Below are 27,141 nucleotides of genomic sequence, written 5' to 3'. Positions count from 1 at the left end.
TAGTTTTGTTCTTTGTTGAAGTAACAATAGGCAAACCCAATTATACATTTATTCCAAACCTTTAAGATAATCCAGACCGATTGCCACCAAGCTAATTTCATATATGAGTGTCTAAAATGATAAATCCAAGAAAATAATACTGCATGGGGAGGAATATAAGGAGTTCCTTTGTCACCAAACCTACACATCAGTCGATTCACATATTCATACGCTTTATCAGGAGTACATATAATTTTACGCTTTCCTCCCACTTTCATTCCAAGAATCGCTTCATCCCATGCAGGCATTACCATCCTTCAGTTCATTGAATCTTACGTAATTACCCAACTCCTATACGAAGTGTTAACGGCATTCCAATTTCATAACTATTCTCAGGAATCGGCTTTCCCGTATTTAGAATCCTTCCTTTATGGTGAATATGAATAACATCACCTAGTGTATCAGTTCCCTTATGTAAACGAACCTTTCTTGCAAGGATCACCTTCACCAACTGCCAAGTCTAAATAACGAACACCTGATCGTTCAAATAGGTAGCAAAAATTATACCAGTATCAGTAAACATATAAACTTCATCTTTCTTGAGAATACACTCATCAGGAGTGACATATGTGTGAATAGCTAAACAAGGGAAAAGACGTGGAAAAGAAAGAAGGGATCTTCGCGTAGACAGAAAAATGGCCTTGCTAAACATTCTTTTACTGATGAATAACGAAGATCCAAGTCTATACCTGGATCAAGATTACCCTTCCACACCTAACTATGATGCATGTGGAGTTCCATCTGCATCTTCTCGTGTTAGTGATTATGTCATGATACATGTCCTTGATTATCTCTAGTCACTTTCTAAACCAGATTCATGTGCTTCTCAAAATCATAATTGTGTTTCAACAACACAGATCCCAGATTCAGCTCTTCCTCCTCGGTATTCTATTGGACAACCTCCATTTAGTCGAACACGCGAAATTGGTAGTATTGTCTATCCTTCAGCTTGTTATGCCATTCCTGAGTGTTCTTGTATGTTACCGACGTATTCACCATATAAAATGAATCCAATCAATTTCATTGGAGTTGATATTGTTGAGTTTGATGAGAATGATCCGGCCACGTTGCTTCGTACCCTTCCAAGTATAGTAGTAGCTATTATTCGGATTCATTAATAGAGTTGTGAAGAAATGGAACACAAGAAACGTCGTTCGTCTATCATCTTTATGGAGAGTGAGGAAACGAAAAGAAATGATGAAATTCTGAGTAGATTGGATGATGATGATGATGACGATGATGATATTTCGTCAACAAGAGATTCTGTAAATATGACTCAACGGAATTCTCCAGAGGATATCTATCGCTCCATCCCCTGTGGCAGACTTCGCAACTACTTGAAACGAGAACAAGAACTAAAAGAGGTGAATGCCAAATATTATGCCATGATTGCTCAAATACGGGCGGAACGGGAAGCAGAGCAAAGAGATACCAAAGTTCCTGAAGAGAATATGGTGGAAGAAATACCAATCAGTCCTGAACCAGAATCCCAACGAGACTCTGTGATTCCTGGTGAGATTGGTGAGGGAATGAAAAGAGAATGATTTCTAGATACTCTCGTACAACAGAATAATCTGTTCAATTCTCGTCTCTCTGTAAGTATTGGAGTGAAGGTTGATTCCTAGTCTTGTGACGATTCTACAAGTCCTTCGTTCGATCCAGAACATTTACGGTCTCCACGATTATCTCATGTGGGTACTGAAGAACCAGCAACACCAATTGTATTCACCTTTGATGTCCACGATGTGGCTCAGCGACTCGTTAACGATCTGCGAAGCCAATTGGATTCGCTTCCTTCAATGGAGGTGAGAATCTGTAGCGGATTTGAGGTATAGAGTGTAAATCGTGTGGTGGAAGCGTCATCCATGCTGATTGAAGAAGAACCGTATTATTCTTCCTTATATGTAGGAGACAGAATGATAATTGAGAGATAGAATGCATATTGCTTGATCAATGAAAGTGCTGATGATATTGATAATGAACAACGATCATTTAATCAAGTTGAATCCCGATATAATGACACTGCATTGAAATTGAATCTGGTGAGAATAATTGACATGGTTGACATGAAGTTGTCCAATGATCAATTTGATTTGGAAGAAGAGGCTGAGTCTGTGATTCAGTCGATTCGTTTTTACGCTGCGTTCGTACGAGCAACAGTCGCATTTACTTCTCTCAACGATATGGTGTTCTATTATCATTTTGATAACGATTTTGTATTTATGAGGATTATTTACTCCAATGGAATCTTATTACGAGTGAAAGGAGGAGATAATATTTCAGATCCCGACTTGAAGTCTCTTCTCTACAGTCTTGGAATTTGGAAACGGTTACGAGATAAGCAATATCAGTGTACAAAATTGTATGAGTTTATTCCGGATGTAAGGATGGAGTGAGTTTGTAACTTATAGTTTTCATTTGATATGTTACGGATATTTAAAGCATGGAAAAAGAGTTCTGTTCATTGTTTTGTTTGTTTATGATTCAGCGTCCTATCGAGTTATGTAATCATCTTGAAATGAATTTCTCATTATAGTGAATGTAGCTGCTCATTCATCTGGTATCTCCAATTGCAGATTGTGCAAATCCTCTGTATGGATGAAGATTATTCTTTATATTGCAGGGATCATTCGTTTTGACATGTGGTTGTAATGATCCAGTAAAACTATGGTCATTTCAAAAGGAGGCACCTGTACAGGTTTAAAATGGATCTGTTGTTCATTAAATAGCTGTACAATACGGATGAGATGGATACAATTACTCTGGAAGTGGATGATAGTGAAAGTAACGTCGCTGTAAGTTGTATCGATAATTCAGTTCGAATCTTTGATTTTGGTACTTCACAATGTAGATTTTGATTGTTGGAATGATATGATTAGGTCATCAAGTCCTCTCTTTGGATACAGATCTGTGTACGATAATTGACATGTCAGATAGTAAATGTATCTATTGTGGATTATCCACTGGAGTCATCTCAGTAATGATGCATTGTTCCGTTTATTCTAGGTATATGATTACCGTCAGCAAGCCATTGTAAGTGAGTTTTCTGGTCATAACTCTCCCATTCAATGGTTACATTCTCTCGCTTTCAAGGAGATGCTTCTATCAGCAGACACATCTGGTTTTGTTAATCTCTGGGATAAGCGGAATTTGCAGCACTCTCTTCAACTTCAACTACCTCCTGCATCAACATACGCTCTTTCTCATTCAAATCAACTACTAACTATATGCAAGACAACTCTCAATTCTGTGAATTTAGATTCACAATCAATTGAAATTTCTGTCGAAGTAAGAGATACTCATTCTGTTCACTTTAAGCTCCCTTTTTCTCCATCTCTTTTTGTTCCATTTGAAGATTCTCATTATTTGATGTCGAATGAAACAACCATTCAGTTAATGAATTCTTCCTTCCAACCTAGTGTATCTTATTCTAATTTTTCTCATATTACGGATCTTGGAACGCATGGTAAAACCATGTTAACTCCAATTGTGGAAGTGAATGAGTGCCTTCTCCATGTGAGTGGATTATTCTTCAATACATTCTCTGGTTCCGTTTCGTCGACAGAAGAACCCTATTCTATGGAAGATCCATCGATTCTCCAGATCATTCGAAATGCATCTGTTCCAGTGGATCCTCTATCACCTGAATCTCTTTCTCTGTTAGAGAGTTTGGCGACTGATTCAATTATCTGTGAGTCTGATGGTGACTCTGGGAATGTTCCCATCAGTGATGACGTTTCTCTAGTGGTGAGTGAGGAATCAACAGTCCATGAAGATACCCACCAGGGGGTTATTCTGACATCTCCGCTGGCCACACATCAGAAGGCTTGTATGGCTCGTCTCTCACAATCTGTTGTCAAATCAGCACTTCACGCTGGCTCTAGTACACCTCGTCTGTCAGTTATTCCCCCTCGTTCTACGTTCTCTCGATCACGAACCACTGATACTCAGTCACCTGTTATTCCTCGTTCAAGTTCCTGCCATTCTTCTTCGCATATCTCACATCCATCTACTCCTTCCTCTACTCCTTCCTCTACTCCTTCCTCTCTTTCTCATACTTTGGTTCAATCGGTCCGTACAACAAACCCTTCTCCAAACTCTCCTCGTCGAAGTCTATCAATATCCAATCAGACTGTCATTAGCACATTGTCTCGAAGGCGAAGTATCCTTCAGCGGTTGCTTCGGAACCAGGACTACTGGAGAGTGATAGACTCAATAACAGATCCTGTTCTCCTTTCAACTTGTATCGATGTAATGCAAACGAAACTAGTACCAACAAAATCAGAAGAATATCTTATTGTTTCGAATATTCTGAAACGGTGTCTTGAAAGTGAAAAAGCAAAGTTGGAGATGGTTGCTGCTCTAATAAATAGTGTTGTTTTATCTGGATTGCGGTTATTAAGAAGAATTTTCATAATGAAACCCAAGAATAACGCCTTTGGAAATGAAATGGCATCTATAGTGGATAAACTCATAAACTGTTCCTTTGGAAATGACCTTATCAAATTTTACCTTCGGGAGTGTTCGCAACTGTTACTCTCATGATCTGTTTGTAACAAACAATCAATGATGCAGTTAGTTTATTCATTCGATTTTCAAGGTCCAATATCATGCGTTCCACTTCATGCAATTCAGTCAAGAAAGTGGCCGCTCTTTTTGCATCTTCACCAACGTAGTAATACATTTGATCTGCTACAATTCACTACTGGCGAAAAATATTACGTTTAGAAGGATCCTTCAGATGGAGTTCTTCTTCTTCTTTCTGAACTGTGTATTCAATTATTTGAGATTTGTATATTACATAATGCCTTAGTCGGATCTTTCCTTCTGGAACGGCAATGATTTGTCTTCCTATTGCATTTTTGCACTAAATATTCAAACACAAATTTGTATTTACAGAGCATCGAATGTCTTTATAACTACATCCACAATCAAAACCTTCTGTTGAGAGTTGAATGTTAGGAGAGATTTCACATCCAGATATAGCTAGAATTCATCACTTTTAGAGACAAATTGATACAGCTCAATACAATGTACATATCACCTACATCAACGTCCAAAATACAGTTCTCATCAGCTACGATACGTTTGCACTGACTACACTGAAAGATCCGAATTGTCATCAACAAACAATGAAGGATGTCAAACGATACCATTTCTTCCTTGAAAACATATCTTGTTTTGTTACTCTTTTCAATGGAGACTTGAAATAAGTACGAAATGATTGAATAGACAACCGAACCAGCAAGAGACAAGCAACTGAACACACAACGAGGAAAATATAAAATAAAGACGACGAAAAGCAAATACCAGATGATAACTTCCATATTGCCTGATCTCCTTCAAGATCACATATCCAGCTTTGGGTTCCAACTCCTTTTCCAATCACAGCACAATCAAGTGAGAAATAATCCTTTAGATCACCAGCAGGCAATGGACCTTCAGACTTGCATTGCTTCCGTAGAATTGACAAATAAACATTGGTTGATGTTCTTCCCCCACGATTTAACGCAGAAATCGTCAATTCAAGATTCGAAACAAGAACTTGAGGTATTCCTTCAATAGACCCTGTAATGGTATCGAAGATCAAGCCATCAGGTAATTCTTCTTGCATCAACTGATAGAAGGAAATCTCTCCAATAACTGACAACACAGTTACAGAAGACATTACATACTGATAGAAAGTGATATTAGAAGGATATGTTAGATTGGAAGGAGGAATTGCAAAACAGTTTTCCAGATGTAACTCCCTTAGGATCCCAGCTACACAAGGTCGATAAGCATATCCTGTGTAGTACTGAGGACAAGGAGCTGGTGAGAGATGACCTTCACGTACCGCAGGGAACAAAGATCGCGAAGGACATAGCGAATGGTTGAAATGAAGATGAACCAATCGGAAGGCATTCACCCGCAAATGAAGAGATGAGAAGGAGTGAATGACAAGTTTCCAATGAGAATATCCGATCATACCTTGATCCAATTCAATTATGTTATCAGCACGATCAATCAGTTCATGATTCTCAATAACTTGCATTAGATTCCAGGGCTGCTCGTCAGCTGATCGAGCATAGAGTGACCAGGATGCACTGGTTATAGATTCACCTACACGAAGAAGATATCCATTAAAGCGAGATAACTGATTTGCTATGTCAAACTGGAATTCAACTTGTGAGGGAAAGGAGAGTGTTACATACAACCCGAGAGTAGTATCAACGATTGATTGAGGGTTCAGGATCTCTGATGAGGCAGAAACCTGAATACTGTTATGAAGAATTAGCTCTGTTCCATAACTGAGCTGACCAATCAAATCGAATGATTCGTTTAATTGATGAACTTCAATAGCAAATCGATTCAATCCTTGAATCGCTCCATTCTCTTCCAATGCGAAAGAAAAAATGATCCGATGAGAAGAATCGAACTCCGTAAGGTTTGCCACGAGATGTCCATTCAACCACATCTGGAGAGAGCCATTGAGGAGAGCTGAAAAAGTCACAGCATCCATTGTATCCAACTCCTCTAAAGTGACCCATGCTCGTAAGAACAGTGACAGACCTTGAATTTCATGTAATAATGCTTGAGGCCAGAGTAAAGTTTCTGTCTGCCACTCCTTTGGTGGTTCTCCTTCACCATCCCAGTATTCCCACACCATGGAATCTTGAAACAGAGGAGACAGAACAAACTGATGGGGTACATCCATGAATTCATATGCAGGAACCAATGTTGTAAACTCGGTCAAAACACCACCATGCATCAAAACACTCAATCCTTGAGGAAACTCCCATCCTTGAGGATAATGAAGATCAACAGAAATCTCATAGTGGCCATAAGGTAGACAGAATGAATGTGAATAATGAGCTGAATGAAAATAAAACAAGTCAACACAAAAGAGAACCCTTAGTGATCCATCCTCCTCCACTAGAGAAAGAGATAAACCATATGTGGCATCATATTGGAGAACCAAAGCATCAACAGAAACTAGTACATGATCGGATGAACAAAGATTTGTAGCCAATTGGAGAGTAGTACTAATATCTCCTTTCCAAACGCTTATTCCTTGAACTTTGTATTCCATCAAAGGAGATTCTTCTGTTGGGGTCCCAATCACTGAGCAAGTCAATGAATCAAACACCAGACCTTCCGGAAGAGGATGATCAATACTACAAGAATAGACACTATTTGTGGCAGGCATAATTTCGCCAACTCCACCACCCAAATACAAAGTATTATCAGAATACTCAAACGAATAAGTATCAGCAAATCGAGAAATCAGAATCATTTCACAGAGATTCCACCTTGTAACATTTGGCTGACAAAAAAACCGTTCAAAACGAAACTGGTTGAATGAACGAGTTGAGTTTAATGGAATGACTTTAGTGCTTATCCCATTCCTCCAACGCCAATCTGATGATTCGTGCAGAATAGTCCAATCCGTATCTTCAGGATTCTTAGCAAGGATTCGTAAACCAGATACACTGAACTCAGCTTCTCTTGACAGTAGTTCAATACTCCCAATCCATATACGAGTATCATCATTCAATATCACTGTTACAGAAGCAGTAGGTGAAGTACTCTCTGCAACAGTCGTTGAGAGACCATCAAACAAAGCATCAGGATTGATCATATTGGTACTTTGAGTGGTATAGTCTACAAAAGCTGGACTTAAGCCAGAGTAGTCAATAGAGAGAATACATGAAAAATCTGCTTCACCTTCTTCAGCATGGAGAGCAACTAACCCAACAGCAAGAACATTCGAACTGGTTAGAATCGAAGAAGACTTTTCGATGTCTTGTCGAATGGAGAAGGTAAGTCGTCGATACTGCACAATATCATAGAAATCTGTAGCCAATGTGTGATTAGCTATAGGAGCACTAGAGATATGACGTTGATAGAGAAGGTAATCATTCAAATAGACTATACATCCGTAATGAAATCGTAACCAAAGTGTGAAGGAATATGTGAATGTTAAATCTCGAGTTTTCAGAGGAAATGAGATTCGGTACAACTGGATTTGATTGGGACTATGAGGAAAGTGATATGGTGTAGAGACAGCCCAATCAGAATGATCAAATGATGATGTCATCCAATTATCTGGAACACTCCCAAAATGATAATGCCATTCGGTCAGTTCGTGAAGGATTTTGAGTGTATGAAATTCGTTCTCTCCGACTGATAATAACACTGCATCGAAATGAATGTGAAAGAGAAGCAATTCTGCCCCAGAAGGAAGAATCTGACGAATAGAGAGAGTGGAGTTTACATCCCAAAAAGACCTGGATATATGAGAAACCCAAACAGAATAAGAAGAAGGAGGAAAACAGAATGAAGTGATAACCAACTGATTGGGTTGTTGGAATGAATTGGCTTCTTCTGAATAGATTACTTCCTTGGTTTCTATCGACACAATACGAGCAGTCTCACCAAATGGAGATTCACCCCACCTTCGATACATTCGAAATAAGCTCTGATTACAAGCATAAGACCGAATAGTGAAAGAACCTTCGATAGTAGCTTGCATATGAGCAGTTACGGTGAAGGTTTGATTCATGATCTCATGAACAATCCCTCGAACTGTACAGGTCTCGTAGTTTAACGATAATGAAGCAGGAAGAGGTGGAATGATCGTACAATTCATGACATCACCAGTAGGAGATATTCGAAGAGAATCAACATCAGTAATCACTTCAACTTCATTGGGAGTAAACACGATTTCAGATGGCACATTCATCACACAGACCAATAATCGAATCTCAGCAATAGCCATCATAGCAGGATTAAAATTTTGGAAATGCAATTGGTAATGATCTGAAGCAATCGAATTCCGAGCAAATACAAATGGAGGAGGAGTGGAAGAAGTATACTTCAGAAAATCATATGAAGCGATCCGATGAGAGATAGTAGACTGAATAACTTCCACTTGAAATGAAGCAGGACCTAAACTAATCGATTCAGAAAGAATTAAACGGATGCCTGAAATAACTACAGATCTAAGAATAAATGGAATGACAGAAATCGGACGTATTATGAAAGAAGAAATCAAGTTGAAGAGGATTATTCGAAACAAGAGTAGTCAAATAATTGTAGTCAGAAATTGCTGTAGTATTTGCTGTTGAAGAAGTAACAGAGCCGGCAACCATTTCAATACAATTGTAAGAATCAGGACTAACATAACCAATAAGATGCAAGCAAACCGACATCGATGAATATAATTTAACTGCTAAAGAATTTATTTCAGGTTGAATTTCTAATCCAGAACGAATGAGAGTGTAATTGATTGGAGATGTCGGTACATCCGAGAAGATAAGATTTCCATTCAAATAGACATAAACAGGATGATCATATTGAAGAGATAGTTCATACGAAACTAAGTCCAGTTCTCCCTTGAAATAGGTTACAAAATACGATATGGAAGGTTGATCTGGAACAGAAAGACATCCAAGGGATTCTTTCCACCCTGGATGAGAAAAAGAAGGAGACATCCAATCGGCAGGTACATCACCCAAAGAATAATACCACACCTGAGAATCCTCGATTGGGTAAAACACTACAATTATAACAACGAATCAAAAATACAAGAAAACTGAATTGAAGCGTGTCCATCATTCTCCAAATACCCTTTATAAAGGATATTACCATACTTTCCAGAGAGCTGGATCCATGATCCTGGATACCACCTCGTTTCATCACTACATGAGAATCCATATTGAGACTTACGCTGATAGCATTTCTAGAACATACAAAGAACCGCGTGAGTGATCAATACAATAGCTATGAGAAAAGAAAGACCTGTCTGACATAAGTGGTGAGACAAGAATAGTAACATTGTTATAAAGAATTTGGTATCTCTCCTTATGAGACTCTAAGCCCGTGTTCCTGTGAATATGGAGTAACTCCTCCGTATTTGCACAAGTTAGAGCAAGCGCTTCATAAACTTAACAATCATCATAATACCAGATAATTTACTTAGTACTACATAAAACAGTAGACATATCATCAACTCTAAAGATTGTTTGAAGAGAGTGGATAGGTATAGATGGAATGTTGCGACAATCTTTATCTCTTCAGTTCCTTGGAACCGGGTCCCAAAAATCCACTTTGGCAAGATCAGGTATTCGATGTGATTGGATTAATAATATAGCTCAATCGATGGTACTGCTGATTCGAAATGGATACCAAATTGGAGAATGGCTATTTGACTGTGGTGACCGTAAGAGTTGAACAACTCTCTCAGATGTAGTGACTACACACCAAATTTACTCGTTGCAACGTCAAATGAAAGGGTATTCGGTGGACGAAAAGCAGAAGGAGCTGATTTTACGTCCTTCCCGTGTTTCCAAGATATTTATAACCCACCTGCATGGAGACCATATTCTCGGTCTTCCTTCATTTTTATCAGATGCTGGAGTCAGTCGTACTCAAGCCAATTCGTCTGTTCCCATCGATATTTATGGTCCTCCAGGTTTGGCCAAGTTTCTGAAAACGGTTTTTATGCTAACGGATTCGAAACTGAATCATCCTTGTGTTGTTCACGAGCTCTACGATAATGAGAATGATCCACGTCTGGAAGAATTAACAGATAAACTCCAGTATTCCGATAAGAGGATTCAAGTCAATCCAGTATTCCCTAAGAAGGATGGATTTTGGTCCTTAGTCTCTGTTCGATTTTCTAATCAAATTCATGAAATAGGGTCCTTTAGGTAACATTCAAGCAGGTTCAATTCACCATACAATTCAATGTTTTGGATACTTGTATGAATCACCTCTTCCTTCTTGTAATGTTTGAATTAGTTTGTTATGATTAGTTATGATTGATGATGAAGAAGTCAAGAAAAGACTACTCCCTCTTCAAACAGATTTACAAGCATATGGTATCACTGAAACAGATGTCTTGAAACGGTTACATCATCGTCAAAAGATCACGCTGCCAAATGGTGCAGTGTTGGATCCTTCAGATCCTGCATTGAGTAAAGTGAGTCAGTTAACTAGGAAACGAATTGGAATTCTGGGTGACACAGATAATGCTTGTAATGTAACTCCCTTGATGGCTGGTTGTGATGTGTTGGTACATGAGTCAACATTGATTCCTCTTCAGAAAGAGATGAGTGTGGTTGGATGAAGAGAGTAATGAGTAGAAGGACGAACAATGGAGGAGATGGAGGAGATGGCCAAGCGAACAGGTCATTCAACCACTTCAATGGCAGCACGGTATGCTCGAGGAATTGGAGCCAAGAAACTGATCCTAACTCATCTGTCGTCTCGATATCCAGCATGTTCAGCCCGTTATGAGCCTCCTGAAATCCAGGAGATGCGTCAATTGGCTATATCTAATTATGGAAGTAATAATGTTTGCATAGCTGAAGATTTGATGAGAATACCACTTTAATATGTTTGTTGTAAATTCAATAAGATGATTTCATAGGAAACAAACACTTCAAAACTTTTGCATTGATATACTAGGTAATAACCATAATCGTACAGTTCCGGATGAATAACCACAGACAATATATCCATTGAGAATGGTGAGTGAGACTGGTTCATCATTACAATAGAATCGGGAGATCACTGAATAAGATTCACTAGCATCATATACCAATACACTTCCATCAGCTGAAGCAGAAATCAGATACCGACCATCAGGAGATTGAGTGAGAGCTGTGACTTTAGCAGTATGATAAGTGAGTTCAGCAACACAGTCATGATTCTTCACACTCCATAGTTTTATCATCCCATCATAGGAAGCTGAATACAATACACCTACAACCATGCCTATTCCAAACAACACAACAGAGATAACACCTGAATGAGCTTCTCTGATATGACTATACAGAGCTAACTGTTTGGACTTCCATTCATAGAGAAAGAGAGCATAATCAGAACCACCTGCAGCAATCATTATATGACCATTTATATTGCTGGAGGCATCCACAGTCGTGACTCTGCCTCCTTGATCCCGTACCACACAACATGGTACCAAGGATACAGACGTTTCATTTAGATTGTCAGGAAGTTTGTGACACATAACCGAACTCTATCTCTGAGTCTCTAGTTTCATACTTACATCCTCACTTCCTGTAACTAATATACTAACACTTCGAAGCAATGCCATGGATGTGATCCTTCCGGAATGACCAACACAACGGATTCTCTATCTATAACACATTGGCCTCATACATACACACGATGAGTTTCCAGTGCTCATAAGATGAATGGCATAATCACATCCAGCAATCAACATCACATCATGCAAGACAATCACAGCATTCACAGCAAATGACACATTATAATCACATACCAAACAATGAGTCACTGAATCAGTAATCAGAATGTGATGATCATGAGAAGCACTCACAATGTCACTACGAGAATTACTTGTAAGACATGAGACAGCAGCTGTATGACTCCGGATCTGACAAACCAGAGAGTGAATCTCAAATGAATTCTGGATGACTTCGTAAACTCGGAGATTAGCCTCTGTTGAACTCACTCCAATTTTAGTTCCATCAGGACTTAAAATTAGATTAAGGATTCCTTCAGAGTCTAAGAGAGATTGACTCTGTAACAGTTCATCTCCTCCTTCATCAGAACTATCCCACTCAAAGTCATTCTCTGTTAGACCAGCAAGAAGATTCTCAATGGAAAGAACAGTGGTCTCTTTCTCCATAACCGCTCTTATCCGAAATACCTTCATATATCCATCCAATGAAGCTGAGAGTAAGAGTTTATCATTCTGAAGACTATACAGAGCAGTGATTGTTCCATGATGGTGACCCGATGAAGAATGATCAGTCTTGATGAGACGGATAAAACGACCTGATTCGATATTCCACATCCGGATAGAGTGATCTCGTCCTCCAGAAAACAGAAAGTCACCATTTGAGGTAGTTGTGAGAGAAGTGACATCTCCCTGATGTCCACTAAAGGATACAATACACGCACAATTCTTGTGCAATGATTTCATTAGTGGATGAATTGTTGTTACATCCCAGGCATGAATAGCAGCATCACGGCCTGAGGAGAAAAGTAAAGATTTGGCCTATTTATCAGACTTGGAACAATCGATGACTGAGCAATAGAATAGACAGATGACAGATGATTTATGGGCTGATATTGAGTTTAGTAACCGATAGCTAGAAATAATCGAGAAGAGGAGTTCATACGATTCAGAAGGATCGTAAAAGTAAATGGTTCCATCGTTTGTTCCAACAGCGAGAGCAGCACCGTTGAATAACCAACACATGACAGTCACAGAGATATCGCTTCTATTAATGAATACAGTACGACTTTCCGACAATTGTCTGATATGTTCTTTTGTTTTGAGACTCCAAATTCGAATTCCTTCACATCCCCCACAAACACATTCGCATCGACTCGGATGGATTAATAGCGATGAAACTTGACTTCCCACATGAAAATACTGATGTACTTCATACCGTTCGTAGTTCCAGCTAACAGAACACAAAACATTATCACTATTCACAAAACAGAGTCTATATGTCAAACAAAGAAACGAAAAAAACTCGAAATTGTCTTCATTCCAGCAAAGAGGAGAACCTTTCTGGATTCCAAGAGTAGCTCGTGACTACAATGACATTTTAATACTAATCCCAACAAATAACTCTGCTTTGACTGTTTTCAGGTTCGTTTCCTTTACTTCTTCGATGGGACACTACATGGTAAGCATCAACAACAGCTACAGAGCAAATATCTTCATCGGAGAGCAATCTCTTATGACTCTAACAATAAGTAATAGCACCAATCGTACCTGTATCTTATCGGATTCGTTCATAGATGATAGGTACTACTCATAGATAACCTACAAACACTACTAGGTTCAGAATGTGAAACGAATTCGAGCCAAATTCGAGCCAATTTGTGTCAATCAACAAACACAACATCATTTCACAAATGTCTTCCCACTTGCTTTCGTCTTTTGTACACCTTCACTCTCGAACTTCGCCTCTTGCATTACTAAACCTGATCTCTACCAAAGAGTCTTACAGTTCTTCCACTGATCTGCTCTGTTTCGCATACGCCCATGAAGATATGACTTGCTTGACTTAATGTGATAATCAAGGAAATAACGGAAATCACACATCATTTCACATACCGAATCCAGTCTTCCATTAGCTACATGCCCCTCACTGAAGGCTAATTATGATTCATATCACAATCTCCTACAGAATACAAGGTAACCAGCTGAAGGTTTATCACCAATACGAATATCACGGATTTCTGCAGGATCATCACGCGAGAACGAAACTGAAGGACAACCTGGGACAGTTCGCTTGGCTTCTGAGAACTCGAGAAGGAACACCTGCATTAACGCACGATCAGTGTCATCGTTCTCACAAATCGAGAAAACCACAGAAATGGTCGATGCACTTGGTACAATATAACTACAGTTCAATTCTGTGGATTTAACGAACATTGGTTCTGTTGGATAGAATGATACAATCTTTGGTTTCAGAGATGCTTGTGTACCTGAACCCAGGGCGGAAAGATACTTATGGAATGGAGCAGCAAGGACATACTGATGAATACAGGCAACTTGCTTCAAATACTCAACTACACAATGTGAAATCCATCTAGTTACGTACTTCCACCCTTTTCATAATCTGCTTTGGTAATGTGAAGAGTGACATGTGTATTCTTAGCTTCCGTTGGAACAACCACATTTCCCAGTTTACTCCGAATATACTCCTCCACTCCACAACTATGCCAATATTCTTCTTCACAAGATTACTACTCTTCTATATCTTTCCAGCAGGATACACGAATCATCATATCAACAGCATCACTTTCTTTTTGCTTTTGGAATTCGATTCTCATTCCTTAGACTCATGAGATACTGTAAAGCAACTACCTTCGCTCTGATTCGTTGTCATATCCATTCTATATCCATCGCTAAAAAGATTAGAACCATCTACTTCACCTCCCTACCTTTCAAATGATTTGTTCAGTTGTTGGAATATGAACGGATTGAAACTGTCCACAGAGAGTGTCTGATTATCTTCTGTCATATTATACAATTCCAGAGAACCAAGAATTGACAGAAACCGAGTCCTCGAATATCCGTTAGGATTGGCAGATTACCGTGATTCGTGGATAGAGGATTTTTGGATTCCAAATTCCATGACGAATAAAATGAGTGAGAATATCTCAGTAAGTACAAGTTTTCTGAGGTTTCCAGTGACTGAAATATGAATTTTGGAAATAGTGGAACCACAGGAACGAATACTTTTGGCTCTTCTAGCACTGCTGGATCAACTGCTACCAATTCGGCCGGATTCTCCTTGGGAAAGTCTACCACGATAAGTGGATTTGGAGCTCAAGGAAATACGTCAACGGGAGCAGCTGGAGGTTTTGGTACAGGAGCCAACAACTCAACTACAAACTCAGGTGGATTCTCTTTTGGAAATAATAGCGGAACAGGAGGTTTTAGTACTGGAACAAATACGTCAACAACGAGTGGGTTTGGGAGTGGAACAAATTCAACAACGAGTGGGTTTGGAAGTGGTACTAACAACTCATCGTCAAGTGGATTTGGATTTGGATCCAATAACAAAACAACAGGGTTTAATTTTGGAAATGGAACAAATAACTCAACGACAAGTGGATTTGGGACTAGTACGAACAGCTCGACAACGAGTGGATTTGGATTTGGATCCAATAACAAAACCAACAATGGTTGTGGGTTTGGTTCAGGAGGAGGAATATCGAATGGTAGTTTTGGATTTGGTTCAGGAACGAATTCAACATTTGGTTCGAATAACTCAGCTCCTCAAACTACACCTGTCCAAAACCTCTCTGATAACAAGTATACATATGAGAGTCATTAAATGATAGAGTACTATTGAAGCAGATGGGAGAGCTTGTAGGCAGTTTAGATGCGAATCTGCAAGCGGAAGTTGCTGGCATCATGTTAGGACTCACGAAATGAATTACAATTAGGTCCCAGATCGATCAACAGCAGCGAATGATTGATGAAATTGGAGTTCTCGATCCATCATCCACACAAGAAGGTTTAGATACATTAAAGGATTTGCAATATGTTTTGATAGAATGAAGGAATAATGAATAGGAATGTGAGAAGCTGAAAGCATCTCAAGAAGTGTTCAACGTACGTTTGCAAAGTCTGCAAGACAACTATCTGCGTTATGAAGCTTCGTTACGTCAGGCACAGCAGATGAACAAAGGAGAAGAAGGTGATGAAGAAGTGCGTTCCACAATTTATCGTTCTCAGCGTCGTGTTCCTTCTGTTTTCTTCGAAGATCTGTTGAAACAGCTTGAAGAAACGATTGCACGGTTGACTACAAAGATTGAGAATAGTAAGGATGAGTGATAGGAATGAGAAATAGTGGAAGTCATGCTAGCTGTGAATCAGGGTGAGGGAATAACTGTTGGCGACTCTGCTGCTATGACTAAGTGAGATTGGATGATGGGTGTGATGATAGAGAAATGAGTGAAGTGGAGAAGTTGATGGATATTATGACACGAGAATACAATGCATTTGTTGTACAGTCCGCAGCTGTAGCTGATTTAGTGAAGAAGGTAGTAGGAAGAGAAATACATGAGAAGTAGATGGATATTCTAAAGAAGAAGTTTATTGAGATTCGAAACAAAGAGATTGAACAAAGGAGGAAGAATCTGACATGTAAGGTAGTAAGGAATGGTTTTAATCTAGTGATGGCTGGAATGACGGATGTTCTTGCAAATGTGATAGATGATCCTTTTAAAGTATGTAAGGATAAGAGTTTATGTGTTTGAGAAAACAACCAAGTGTTTACAGTTCTTTGATCCAAGGGTACAGGAATCCGGAGGATCTATAACTAGTTCTTCTTTTGCCTTAATTAAACGTGTAATAAATCTGTTCACAGGAGCATCAATCCTCAATTGATCAGCAACAGAAGCAATGTAGCCATTGATGAAGTCAATCTCTGTTTTCTGTCCTTTTCGAATATCTGAATACATAGAACTAATATTTCCTGCTGTTTGCTTACAAACGAGCAAAGTCTTCTCATACATCTCAGCTTCAGCTAATTGAATCCCACTCGCTTTGGCAATACCAACTCCTTCGCTCACAATCTAGAGTCAATAAATCAGACAACTCCTACATCCTGCATGAGTGAAGTGAGTTCTTGACTACTTCGGAGTTCTCCGTTTTTCACACCATACAGAGACGTCAAGGGATTAATTGCTGAGTTGATAATCAGTTTTTCCCACAAGACTCGCTGGAAATCGTTTCCTGCTAGAGTTGCTTCTAGTCCTACCGATGAAAGTGTTTGGACCCACCAATCGGCTACTGCCTTTCCTGACTCTGTTGGAGCCGAAATCTTGATGTATCCGATACCTGTATGTTCAACAGTTCCAGCTTTATCAATCATAGCCGCCTGAGATGTGCTGCCCTGCAAAACACGATCCTTCCCCAGCACTCGTTGCAGAATCGATACATTTCCCATTCCATTTTGCAAAGTAAGGCACATCCCATTTTCAGAAAGAACATTTTGGATTAGTTGCGCACATTGTTCTGTGAAACAGGATTTGTCTAAGAGTAGTACCTATGAATTACTATTGACAGAGTAAAGTTACAGAATCAACCATTTGATAATTTGGACTATGCTTGTCAAAAATGGAATCATCCACCGCATTCACCCTTACAGTTGCCTCACTCCAGTCTCCAGGAATGTTACAACTCTTCTCAATATTCATCCATAGATTCTTCGTTTCTTCTGATCGAGGATGAATATGGAGACCCTCTTTCTGGATATTATTCCTGTGATCCTTCCAATTTGCCCTCAGAATAATCTGATCAATGAGTAAACCATGATATAACAACATCAAGTCTAGTTGCCGATTTCCGAGAAGCAGCTGACAGAAATCCACTAAATAGAGATCCCATAGCTCCTCCTGAGACAATGAGAACAGAACGTATCATCGATAATTGTGTTTGTTAATCCAACAGAAGATGGAAACAATAAACTAGCAAATTACAATTAATGATGGAAGCGTTTCGCTAACACAACAGTCGCCACAGCAGCAGCAAGAAGAGACGTTTTCCCTACATCTTATGCTTCTTCTCAAACCCTACACCAAAATCCAGTTGAAGGTTTCTCCTTCTTAGGTTCTTCTTCAGATGACTTCACAGGTTCTGTAGTGACCCCTGGTTCATTAGCAGTTGTAGTTAGGTTAGATTCTGTAACTTCAATAGTCTGAGAAGGTTCATTCGTAACTGGAACAGATTCATTCGATTCAATGGGCTGAGAAGATACATTATGCTCAGTATCAGTCAGTTCATTCGTTACAGTAATTGAAGACTCATCTTCATCATCAAAGAAGTCATCGAGTGGCTGCTGTAGCATCATCTCCATGACACTGGCATCAGCATGTTGGAAAGGAGAACAGTGTTCTGGAGTCGATTCTATTATCTCCGGCTGTCCGGTTTTCGCCTCCTCAATATTCAAGTCCTCCTTCTCTTCAATCTTTACGTCGTTCTCTTCAGTCTTCTCTTCGTTCTCTCCATTGTTCACCTCTTCGTTCTCTTCCTCCACTTCAGAATCTGCATACAACTCATCTTCCGTCTCAGTCTCCTTCGCCACCTCTTCAGTCTCAGCCTTCTTCGCCATCTTTTCCGTCTCTCCCGAATATCGCACGTATTTCTCTTCAAACGAATCCTCACTGTCAGTCTCTTCGGCGATCACTGATTTAACATCCCCCTTCCCATCAATTTCTTCATCCCATAATCCAGTAGTACGGCGTCTCTCTGCTAAGATATCTTGAAGCATCTCATTCACTTGATTACGCATCAGTTCATCCAATTGGCGAATCTCTTCTGCTGACATCTCCGCTGTAGGTATATTTGTTGGAATAGGTACTTCGCTCTCTTCTGAAGGTGCGGATTCTGGTTCTGCTGGTAATGATAGTATGGGTTCGCCTGATGCTGAATTGTGAATAATTCGTTTCTCCAAATATTCCCGACAGACTAACGATTAGAGAAAACAATCATCTAAACTAGAATGGAGGAATGAATCGGGAAGTTTGATTTCTTCTGGAGACTTCTTTTCAAGCAAGACCTTTACAAAGACCAAAATACTTGTGATGATTGACGCATTCTGAATCTGATAGTAGAAACAGATTCCTACATTATTGTTCTCAAAGAAAGTGTAGTTTAATTTTGCTGAACGAGGAACTCCATACTTCACAGTCGCATTAGCGAAAATTTGGATGTTGTCTCTCTTCCACAAATCAAGAGCTATCCATTACGATTCTAAAATAGACAAACTTGCATACTTATTGTAACGACCCAATTCGATTTCAGGGCACAGTATCGAAAACAACTCACATAAAATCTACCATTCACTAGCAACAATTTCAACTTACTACTCCGTCCTTCAATTCAGATACTAAATCACTCGAAACTTCTTTACCAACTACGGCAGAAATCCACTTTGAAATCTCTTCGTTGAATATCTACATATTACCCATACGTATTGTGCGTATACATCGCAGTCAGAATCGTGAGGTGCCAGAAAGGTCCAGATGGACATTCTCTTATCAGAACTTGCTGACATTTGAATTTGGTATTTATCAAACTCACTATTCAAGAAAGGAGTGGTTACGACAACCTATTATTCGCGACACTTTTCGTAGATATTTCGGCAATCCTATTCGTTTCTTGATTACGAGGTATAAGAGGCATTCCAAGTGGGGAATGGGTGAACAGCGATATGTTATTACTCTTTCTATCATTGCAGTAATATGGATGGGTCTCTTTCTTTTTTGTATTACAACCGTTGGAAAGTACTACATTCAGCATATTCTACTCAGTGATGCTATAAATTCTTCAACTTCAGGATCAATGGTTTCCGAACAAGTATCTTCTGGAATTTGGGATGGAAATATGAATGTAAACCGGTTTCAAGATTATTCTTCTCAGTATTCGATACCTACATCCAGTCAACCCCATTATTCCTTTTTCTATGACCCAGACACAACAGAAGATGAAGAAAGAGCCTTTGATTTCCGATCTGTAACATGGATGGAAGAGTATCAGAGTGTCAAGCAACTCATTCAACAGAGTAAGCCATTGTATTCCTATGGAGGAGTTTTGATAATTAGGGATCAAGACGGTTTTGTTAAGAATCTGTGGGAAAAGTGATAAAGAGGGAACAACTTGACTTATAGATCCAATGGTTACAGTAGAATCATTGCTAGCTCTAGCTATGCGATTGTTACCAATGTATGCATCAATACCAAAGATGAGTTCATTACCCTTCATCTAGATGATGAACGTGTTCTATCAGATCTGCTTGCAAAGTACGGTCGAAAGGATTTCTATTGTATCTTTGTTCTGTCAAATGCACTGTAGACAATACTGTCCGTGTACTCAGAACACCTCTTCAACAAAGTAAGTTAGTTTCAACACCGTTGCATTTGGCCATTCTTCATCCTCCTTCGCTTTCCAATAGGTATCAGTTTTTAGAGGGTTCATCTATTTTATCGTATATTGCGCTCCATTCAGAACTCTTTCCTTCTGTTGGAGCCTATATCCTACCTCACAAATAGATCCACAATCTACTCTTACTCGGAGGAAGTGAGAGCGATTTGTCGATGTTTAATCAGTTTATGCTGGATAGAATGCTCTCCTTTTTCCCTTCTTCAGAGCGACCTCAAGTGATTTCTCTTGATAGCTCACTCCTACCTTCCCAGTCAAATGTCTGTGATCGATGGATGGTATTTGTGTTCATGTTCTCTGTTGTAGGTATTAATTCGTGATTGGCAACCTGAGGCCGATGGCCGATTCTTCTCCACACCTTTGACTGCTGCAATGATGCGAGCTGCAGCATATGTATATGCCCATGCGTATCCCAACTATCAAGAGAGGAAATCTGTGATTTGCTCCTTCCCTTTACGCACACAACATCGAGTAATTCAGAATTACAATGAATTGAAAAGTGAATTAGTGTCCCGTATTGACCCTTTTGTAAGGACTTTGTGTTGTGATAATGTATAGGTTCATCTGCAATCCTTTCGCATTGAGGAATTAACAGTCGATGATCAAATACGGCTATTCATGTATTCTGATATTCTGTTAGCTGTATATGGATCCGAAATGGTGAATGCCCTTTTTATGCTTCCAAAGAGTGCTGTAATCGAGATCGATCCTCCATTTTGGGAAGATGATCAATATAAGCAGTATGTCACCTCACTTGGATTGAATCATTTTTTATTACCTACAACAGGACCACTATCTAAGGTGTGTCAAAAACGTCCTGACTCGTTTGAATGCTACACAAAAGGAACTCGAGATCAAAATCTAACGGTATCTACCCAAGATACCATGATCTTGTTGTGGAGGGCAAGAACAGTCGTTTTAGAACAGAAGTATTCCATGAAGTTGTCATTGTAACCTTTCTTGTTTGTTGCGCCAATTCGGCATTGCGCCATTTCTTAGTGAATCCAGTAAGCGTCAGGATTTGATTCCCTGAATAATCACTCATGAGTAGTCAAGAAGGGGAACAAACAACTACAGAAAGGGTAAGAGGCATTCCATCCCGTTTGGTAACCGTTGTTATTCCTCTTGTCACACTCTAGAGATACAGTATCAACTCTCTTCAATTTAGGTATTTGAGTTGCATTCTCGTTATGACTAGATCTGCTCGACGGAAACGAGAAGAAGTGTCAAAATTTATCTTTTCGTATCTTATGTTTGCACTAATTATTTGATAGTTCAGATCGAGGTGTTAATGATGCAATTGACACTACAACTGATCGATGTATGTGAAAATGATAGTTTTGATTGTAGACACTGTTGAACATGGACTAGTGGATTATATTGGTTTTGCTGGATATGATCCAAAACAACAGTCTTGGACATCGTTTCCGCTTCCATTCTCGATTTCTCTCAAGCAAACTCCATCCCTTCTTTCTTTTGTGTCATGTAAGGAGGATACTGAGAATATTCCCAATCGAATTGAATGGTTTTGTCTTCCTAGTAATTAAATTCCAGTTTCTTGACTGATAGATGGGATTCACCTCCAACGAGCAATTCCTCCTCTCATTTTCAAAAGTATTCCAAAAGATATTCTTGCTGGAATTGAATATCTTATTGCGTGTTTTCCGTGCAACTCTCTCTTTACATCAAAACCACCTTCCCAAGAACGATTACATATTGTCTTAAATACTCTCAATCAATGTAAACAAGAAGAAATATCCAATAGAAAAGTATATCTGAATTTGGCAGCAATGGATCAAGCCGATTTTCTTCCCGAAGAAGTTCTAGCAGCAGTTGCAACACTCTTGTCTCGTCAAGTATATTTCATATCGTTCTTTCACCTGTAGTCTCCTTTGATTCCGTTAAGTTCTCAACGTATCCTAAATCGTATTAGTGCTGAAGATATTCGAAATAATCACGTTCCATTAATCGTTCTCAACCTTATCAAGAAGACATTTCAAGACATGCCTGAATCTCAGCTCCTTCTCTATTTCTATTTGATTTCCTTCATTCTTGTATTCATTCAAAGCAATCGTGATGGTAGTATTGTGTTTGATGAATCTGATTCTTCTGATGATTCTTCTGTTTCTACTGTTCTCACAACCCAACCAGGAATAGAAAGTAATGAAGATGAACCTGAGTTGATTCGTCTTCCTGATCATCCTTGTATGTCAGTAGAGTCATTACATTCGTTAACTGAATACTACGATCGAATGGGATTCAAATATCGTTCCTTACTCATGTTACCAATTGATCTAATTCAGAATGGCGTTGAAGAAGCTGCTCAGTTCTTCTTTCCTCTCATTTGGAATAGTAAGTTGAATCAGACTACTTCCAATCAGAACGATCTGATGTATACTGTGTTTTTGGTACTGATAAGAAGAGAGATTCATAAATAGATCACAATTTTGGAATACACATATTTGTTTGATTATTTGTTGGATCGAGTGGGTTGTGATCAGGCGAAGAAGGAAGACTCATTAACTGGACATTATTTTGTGAGTGAACTAGAACCAACCACACACTATTCTCTTCTGTGTAATGGTTCGTCTGTATATTATTGCTGTTGGATGTCGTTCTTCATTCAAAAGACTGTCGAACAACATCCTAATTTCATTTGTTCTTGTTCTCATTTACCTACAACCAGTCATGATGCTAAAGAGATTGATATTCTTGTTCCTGCTTGTTTGTTCATGCTGTCAAAGACAGCGTCTCCCATTCATCTCTGTTCTCTTCTTTCTTCCATGATGCGAGTACTTGCACAGAATGAGAACAAAGTCACAGAACAATTGTTACAATTCTTGGTATGTGATTGTCTTCGACCTATTCCTGGAGTTCTTGGAGTTCAATTTCAGATTGGTGATGAATCAACAACCCTTTCTGTACCATATAACAATAATCAACTTCAAAATAGTAATTCTCTTGACCATTATTATCATCTTAGTATCCTGTTTGAAAACCCTTTTTGAACTAATGAATGTTGATAGTATTGTTAACATTCTTCTTTTGTTATTATTGGAAGAGAAAATACTTCTAGTCTCTAATAAGATCACACTCTTATCTGTATTCACTTTGAATGATTTTAACCTAGGTAATTTTGGAAGGGATTCTTCTTCTACTTCCTTATTCATGGCCTCATGCATTCATTCCTATCGTTCCTTATTATCTCTTACCAGTTTTAATTGATACTCCATCACCTTTTGTATTTGGGACATCATCAAGAACCTATTCGTATGTGAAGGAACTTATACCTGAAGATGTGGATACCATCTTCCTTCATGATGAATGTTCGATTCCAACTCCTCATATCCCAGCGGATGCCAGACGTTGGTTGTATAGTCTTCTTCTTTATTTTATCATTAGAATTAACTCATTAGAACAACTGGACGTAACACTCCCTGACTCTATCTTCTGTACTCGTTGCAAAGCAATTATCTCTTCTTTCTATTGGATGCTTCTTCCTTCGTTTTCTCATTATCTGTACACTCTACTAGGAAATGTTTGTCTTTTCAATACTCTGGGATACTTGGCAAATGAAGTGAGTGAAGAGTATCATTGCTTCTATGAGAGGTTACTTGGTACACAAGTTGGAATTGAGATTACTATGAATGATAGAGTTTTGCAATGTTTACTGATCATTTTTGGAGTTCCCAATATAGTGAATTTATTCGTTATATGATATCCTTGAATCTGTTTAGTAGTCGTTGATTAACAATACGATCATAACTATATACCAGTTATTAGAAGTGGAACTAAACGGATTCTCCAGTATCCAGCTTTATCGTTCTCATCTCACCAATTTCCTCCTCTCACTCCTTCTTGTATAGATTTTGAGAATCATTGAGAGATAGTACTTGGAGAGATTAAGCCATTTCTAAGTCTTTCATCTTCATTATCACGAACCAAATCTTCATTAACAATCTCATTAACTGAAATTCAGGATTCAGTAACTGAATCAGTATTACTGAAAGATGGAACTAATGATCTATTATCTCATTCACAAACTGTTGAATCCATAAATGATCTCAAAATCACAGAAGTATTTTCTCATCCTATTATGAATGCAATGAATCGATTATTGAGTCATTATCTCTTAGAGCGTCAAGCGGATTGTGTATCAGATCTTCATGGATTTGTGATAGAATCATTTATCGAACAGACATCTCGCCATGACTTCCTTCGGATTCTTTATCAACCATCATCATTTCTATCACCTTATCATCACATTTCGGCCAATACAGCTATTTCATTACAATTTCTATTCAAAGCATTCCTCTCGTAATAATTCATGCATCTTATCACTATCAGAGTCTGTGTAAGACAAAGAGATTATCTCAGTGCTCTGAAACTTCATAAGATTGCTTCTGTCTTTATTGTAAATGATTCTGACCATCGATTCCCTCTGTATGGATATCTTTGTTCGCATGAGATGTACACAAAGGTGGGGTTTTGGAAAGAGTTATTATTGGACTTTTGTTCTGGATATGAGCCTGCCTATTCATTGCAGTACTCATGTTTGAATAAGAATTATCTATCGAATCGAATGAATTCCTTATCAGAGAGTAGAATGATGGATGGAGATTGATTGGGTAGTATGGAGAGAACCAGATCGTCGTTTGAGGAATGAGTCTACAGATGATAATGAAAATCTTCGAGCGAGTCATACTACTCCAACTACAACAGAAACAATGAATGAATTAGATTTGTCATTTAATTCGATTTCTTCTGATATCATTTCCAGAGGTGTAATATATATAAGTGATTTGATGGTTGATTTGGGAGTTGCGGATGAGTTTGCAAATCAAATTCTATCAGCAGTTATTCGTTTGTTCAATCAGTAATCTGTTTCTTAAGAAACATGTAAAATGAAAGACATAATATTAAGAAGTGATGGTTTAATTAGTATGAACACACTTGCATTCATCACAACATTTGTTGTCCTTAGTGCACTTACAATCATTGCCACACTTGCATTCATCACAACACTTGCATCCTTCACAACAATGACACTCTTCACCACACTTGCATCCTTCACCACACTTGCATTCATCACAGCATTTGTTGTCCTTAGTGCACTTACAATCATTGCCACACTTGCATTCATCACAACAATGACACTCGTTGCCACACTTGCATCCTTCACAGCATTTGTTGTCCTTAGTACACTTACAATCATTGCCACACTTGCATTCATCACAACACTTGCATTCATCACAACACTTGCATTCATCACAACATTTGTTGTCCTTAGTGCACTTACAATCATTGCCACACTTGCATCCTTCACAACAATGACACTCGTTGCCACACTTGCATTCATCACAGCATTTGTTGTCCTTAGTACACTTACAATCATTGCCACACTTGCATCCTTCACAACAATGACACTCGTTGCCACACTTGCATTCTTCACAGCATTTGTTGTCCTTAGTACACTTACAATCATTGCCACACTTGCATTCATCACAACACTTGCATTCATCACAACACTTGCATTCATCACAACCATCACAACACTTGCATTCATCACAACACTTGCATTCATCACAACATTTGTTGTCCTTAGTACACTTACAAAACAATGACACTCTTCACCACACTTGCATCCTTCACCACACTTGCATTCATCACAACATTTGTTGTCCTTAGTGCACTTACAATCATTGCCACACTTGCATTCATCACAACAATGGCACTCTTCACCACACTTGCATCCTTCACAACAATGACACTCTTCACCACACTTGCATCCTTCGCCACACTTGCATTCTTCACAGCATTTGTTGCCCTTAGTACACTTACAATCATTGCCACACTTGCATTCTTCACAACAATGGCACTCTTCACCACACTTGCATTCTTCACAACATTTGTTGTCCTTAGTGCACTTACAGTCATTGCCACACTTGCATCCTTCACCACACCTGCATCCTTCACAACACTTGTTGTCCTTTCCACACTCGCATTGCTTACAACACTTGCAGGATCCTTCACAGTTGCAGTTCATATTGTTTTCAGCTTCCATTGTACTTCACTTTAAATCAAATTAAATTAAATATGACTGTCAACCACTTAAATGGTAGTCTATGGAAGCACCTGCGCCATTTGATTGGTTAACTATACTTCCACGGTTATTTTAAGTGTATTTAAATGTGTTTAACTTGATTCATCATGATTATCTAGATTTAGTGATAAAAAGTACAGTACTACGATTACATACAGTCAGTTTCACAAGTATTGAGTGATGGAACACAATTGATCATCATCAAGCCATCGAGTTCTCATTCCCTGATATCTTCTTTCTTAGAATGGTTACAACACTTCTGGGATATTATCGACACTATCCCCTTCCATACCATTCTATCTCTACTAGTACCCTCATTATCATCTGCTTCTGATGTGCAACATATCAATAGATTAAGGATACATAGTAGTATCTGATTGTAGCACAGTGCAGAAAAATGCAGAATCAGTGGTACAACGACAATCATAATCAGAACGCACAACCTAGAGCTATGCAGGCTGTTTTGAGAAGAGGAATCGGTTCTTACTGTACGTGTGAGTGGGATATACAATCTAATTTGTGTAGTGAGTAGATCCGGAGTATCACGAGT

At 38.8% G+C, this 27,141-nt stretch overlaps 11 protein-coding genes across 11 annotated transcripts; 4 read left to right on the top strand and 7 right to left on the bottom strand.

Moving 5' to 3' along the window:
- Positions 1-48: 48 nt before the first annotated feature.
- On the bottom strand, positions 49-562 carry JH06_1856 (peptidyl-prolyl cis-trans isomerase; the record flags this gene model as incomplete). The annotated part of the gene is given in 5 exon segments (XM_014672331.1): positions 49-111; positions 141-180; positions 211-294; positions 324-499; positions 515-562. 5 exon segments carry the CDS (start codon positions 560-562, stop codon positions 49-51), a joined length of 411 nt encoding a protein of 136 aa, XP_014527817.1.
- A 139-nt stretch (positions 563-701) lies between these two features.
- Positions 702-4,584, top strand: JH06_1855 (putative katanin; the record flags this gene model as incomplete). The annotated part of the gene is made up of 13 exons (XM_014672330.1): positions 702-806; positions 837-1,130; positions 1,161-1,560; positions 1,591-1,634; positions 1,665-1,844; positions 1,875-1,943; positions 1,974-2,420; positions 2,451-2,498; positions 2,578-2,631; positions 2,663-2,737; positions 2,769-2,886; positions 2,919-3,016; positions 3,046-4,584. 13 exons carry the CDS (start codon positions 702-704, stop codon positions 4,582-4,584), a joined length of 3,471 nt encoding a protein of 1,156 aa, XP_014527816.1.
- A 577-nt stretch (positions 4,585-5,161) lies between these two features.
- Positions 5,162-8,119, bottom strand: JH06_1854 (hypothetical protein; the record flags this gene model as incomplete). Its single annotated transcript, XM_014672329.1, has 2 exons — positions 5,162-7,950; positions 8,059-8,119. The coding sequence occupies 2 exons, from the start codon at positions 8,117-8,119 to the stop codon at positions 5,162-5,164; spliced, it is 2,850 nt and encodes a 949-aa protein (XP_014527815.1).
- A 349-nt stretch (positions 8,120-8,468) lies between these two features.
- Positions 8,469-8,800, bottom strand: JH06_1853 (hypothetical protein; the record flags this gene model as incomplete). The annotated part of the gene is made up of 2 exons (XM_014672328.1): positions 8,469-8,500; positions 8,536-8,800. The coding sequence occupies 2 exons, from the start codon at positions 8,798-8,800 to the stop codon at positions 8,469-8,471; spliced, it is 297 nt and encodes a 98-aa protein (XP_014527814.1).
- Positions 8,801-10,182: 1,382 nt separating this feature from the next.
- Positions 10,183-11,419, top strand: JH06_1852 (zinc phosphodiesterase; the record flags this gene model as incomplete). The annotated part of the gene is made up of 5 exons (XM_014672327.1): positions 10,183-10,243; positions 10,274-10,692; positions 10,724-10,813; positions 10,865-11,138; positions 11,169-11,419. 5 exons carry the CDS (start codon positions 10,183-10,185, stop codon positions 11,417-11,419), a joined length of 1,095 nt encoding a protein of 364 aa, XP_014527813.1.
- Positions 11,420-11,467: 48 nt separating this feature from the next.
- On the bottom strand, positions 11,468-12,865 carry JH06_1851 (wd40 repeat-containing protein; the record flags this gene model as incomplete). Its single annotated transcript, XM_014672326.1, has 3 exons — positions 11,468-12,064; positions 12,095-12,181; positions 12,212-12,865. The coding sequence occupies 3 exons, from the start codon at positions 12,863-12,865 to the stop codon at positions 11,468-11,470; spliced, it is 1,338 nt and encodes a 445-aa protein (XP_014527812.1).
- Positions 12,866-13,930: 1,065 nt separating this feature from the next.
- Positions 13,931-15,056, bottom strand: JH06_1850 (putative arc35-subunit of the arp2 3 complex; the record flags this gene model as incomplete). The annotated part of the gene is made up of 7 exons (XM_014672325.1): positions 13,931-14,004; positions 14,035-14,184; positions 14,215-14,601; positions 14,634-14,749; positions 14,783-14,867; positions 14,900-14,928; positions 14,977-15,056. 7 exons carry the CDS (start codon positions 15,054-15,056, stop codon positions 13,931-13,933), a joined length of 921 nt encoding a protein of 306 aa, XP_014527811.1.
- A 1,735-nt stretch (positions 15,057-16,791) lies between these two features.
- JH06_1849 (2-dehydropantoate 2-reductase) lies at positions 16,792-17,495 on the bottom strand (the record flags this gene model as incomplete). The annotated part of the gene is made up of 2 exons (XM_014672324.1): positions 16,792-17,121; positions 17,151-17,495. 2 exons carry the CDS (start codon positions 17,493-17,495, stop codon positions 16,792-16,794), a joined length of 675 nt encoding a protein of 224 aa, XP_014527810.1.
- Positions 17,496-18,029: 534 nt separating this feature from the next.
- JH06_1848 (calponin-1) lies at positions 18,030-19,604 on the bottom strand (the record flags this gene model as incomplete). Its single annotated transcript, XM_014672323.1, is given in 7 exon segments — positions 18,030-18,094; positions 18,125-19,015; positions 19,046-19,106; positions 19,176-19,285; positions 19,316-19,382; positions 19,414-19,503; positions 19,521-19,604. 7 exon segments carry the CDS (start codon positions 19,602-19,604, stop codon positions 18,030-18,032), a joined length of 1,368 nt encoding a protein of 455 aa, XP_014527809.1.
- A 140-nt stretch (positions 19,605-19,744) lies between these two features.
- Positions 19,745-21,442, top strand: JH06_1847 (hypothetical protein; the record flags this gene model as incomplete). The annotated part of the gene is made up of 7 exons (XM_014672322.1): positions 19,745-20,121; positions 20,152-20,187; positions 20,218-20,372; positions 20,402-20,568; positions 20,599-20,766; positions 20,795-21,016; positions 21,047-21,442. The coding sequence occupies 7 exons, from the start codon at positions 19,745-19,747 to the stop codon at positions 21,440-21,442; spliced, it is 1,521 nt and encodes a 506-aa protein (XP_014527808.1).
- A 236-nt stretch (positions 21,443-21,678) lies between these two features.
- Positions 21,679-24,235, top strand: JH06_1846 (hypothetical protein; the record flags this gene model as incomplete). Its single annotated transcript, XM_014672321.1, has 10 exons — positions 21,679-21,731; positions 21,763-21,809; positions 21,839-22,027; positions 22,058-22,344; positions 22,375-22,896; positions 22,927-23,440; positions 23,472-23,590; positions 23,619-23,860; positions 23,891-24,113; positions 24,143-24,235. 10 exons carry the CDS (start codon positions 21,679-21,681, stop codon positions 24,233-24,235), a joined length of 2,289 nt encoding a protein of 762 aa, XP_014527807.1.
- Between the last annotated feature and the right edge of the window lie 2,906 nt (positions 24,236-27,141).

The sequence above is a fragment of the Blastocystis sp. subtype 4 genome (assembly GCF_000743755.1).
Source record: "Blastocystis sp. subtype 4 strain WR1 chromosome Unknown seqid_0099, whole genome shotgun sequence".
NCBI lineage: Eukaryota > Bigyra > Opalinata > Blastocystidae > Blastocystis > Blastocystis sp. subtype 4.
Note: the sequence above shows the minus strand (reverse complement) of the source record. Positions and strands in the feature narration are given on the sequence as shown.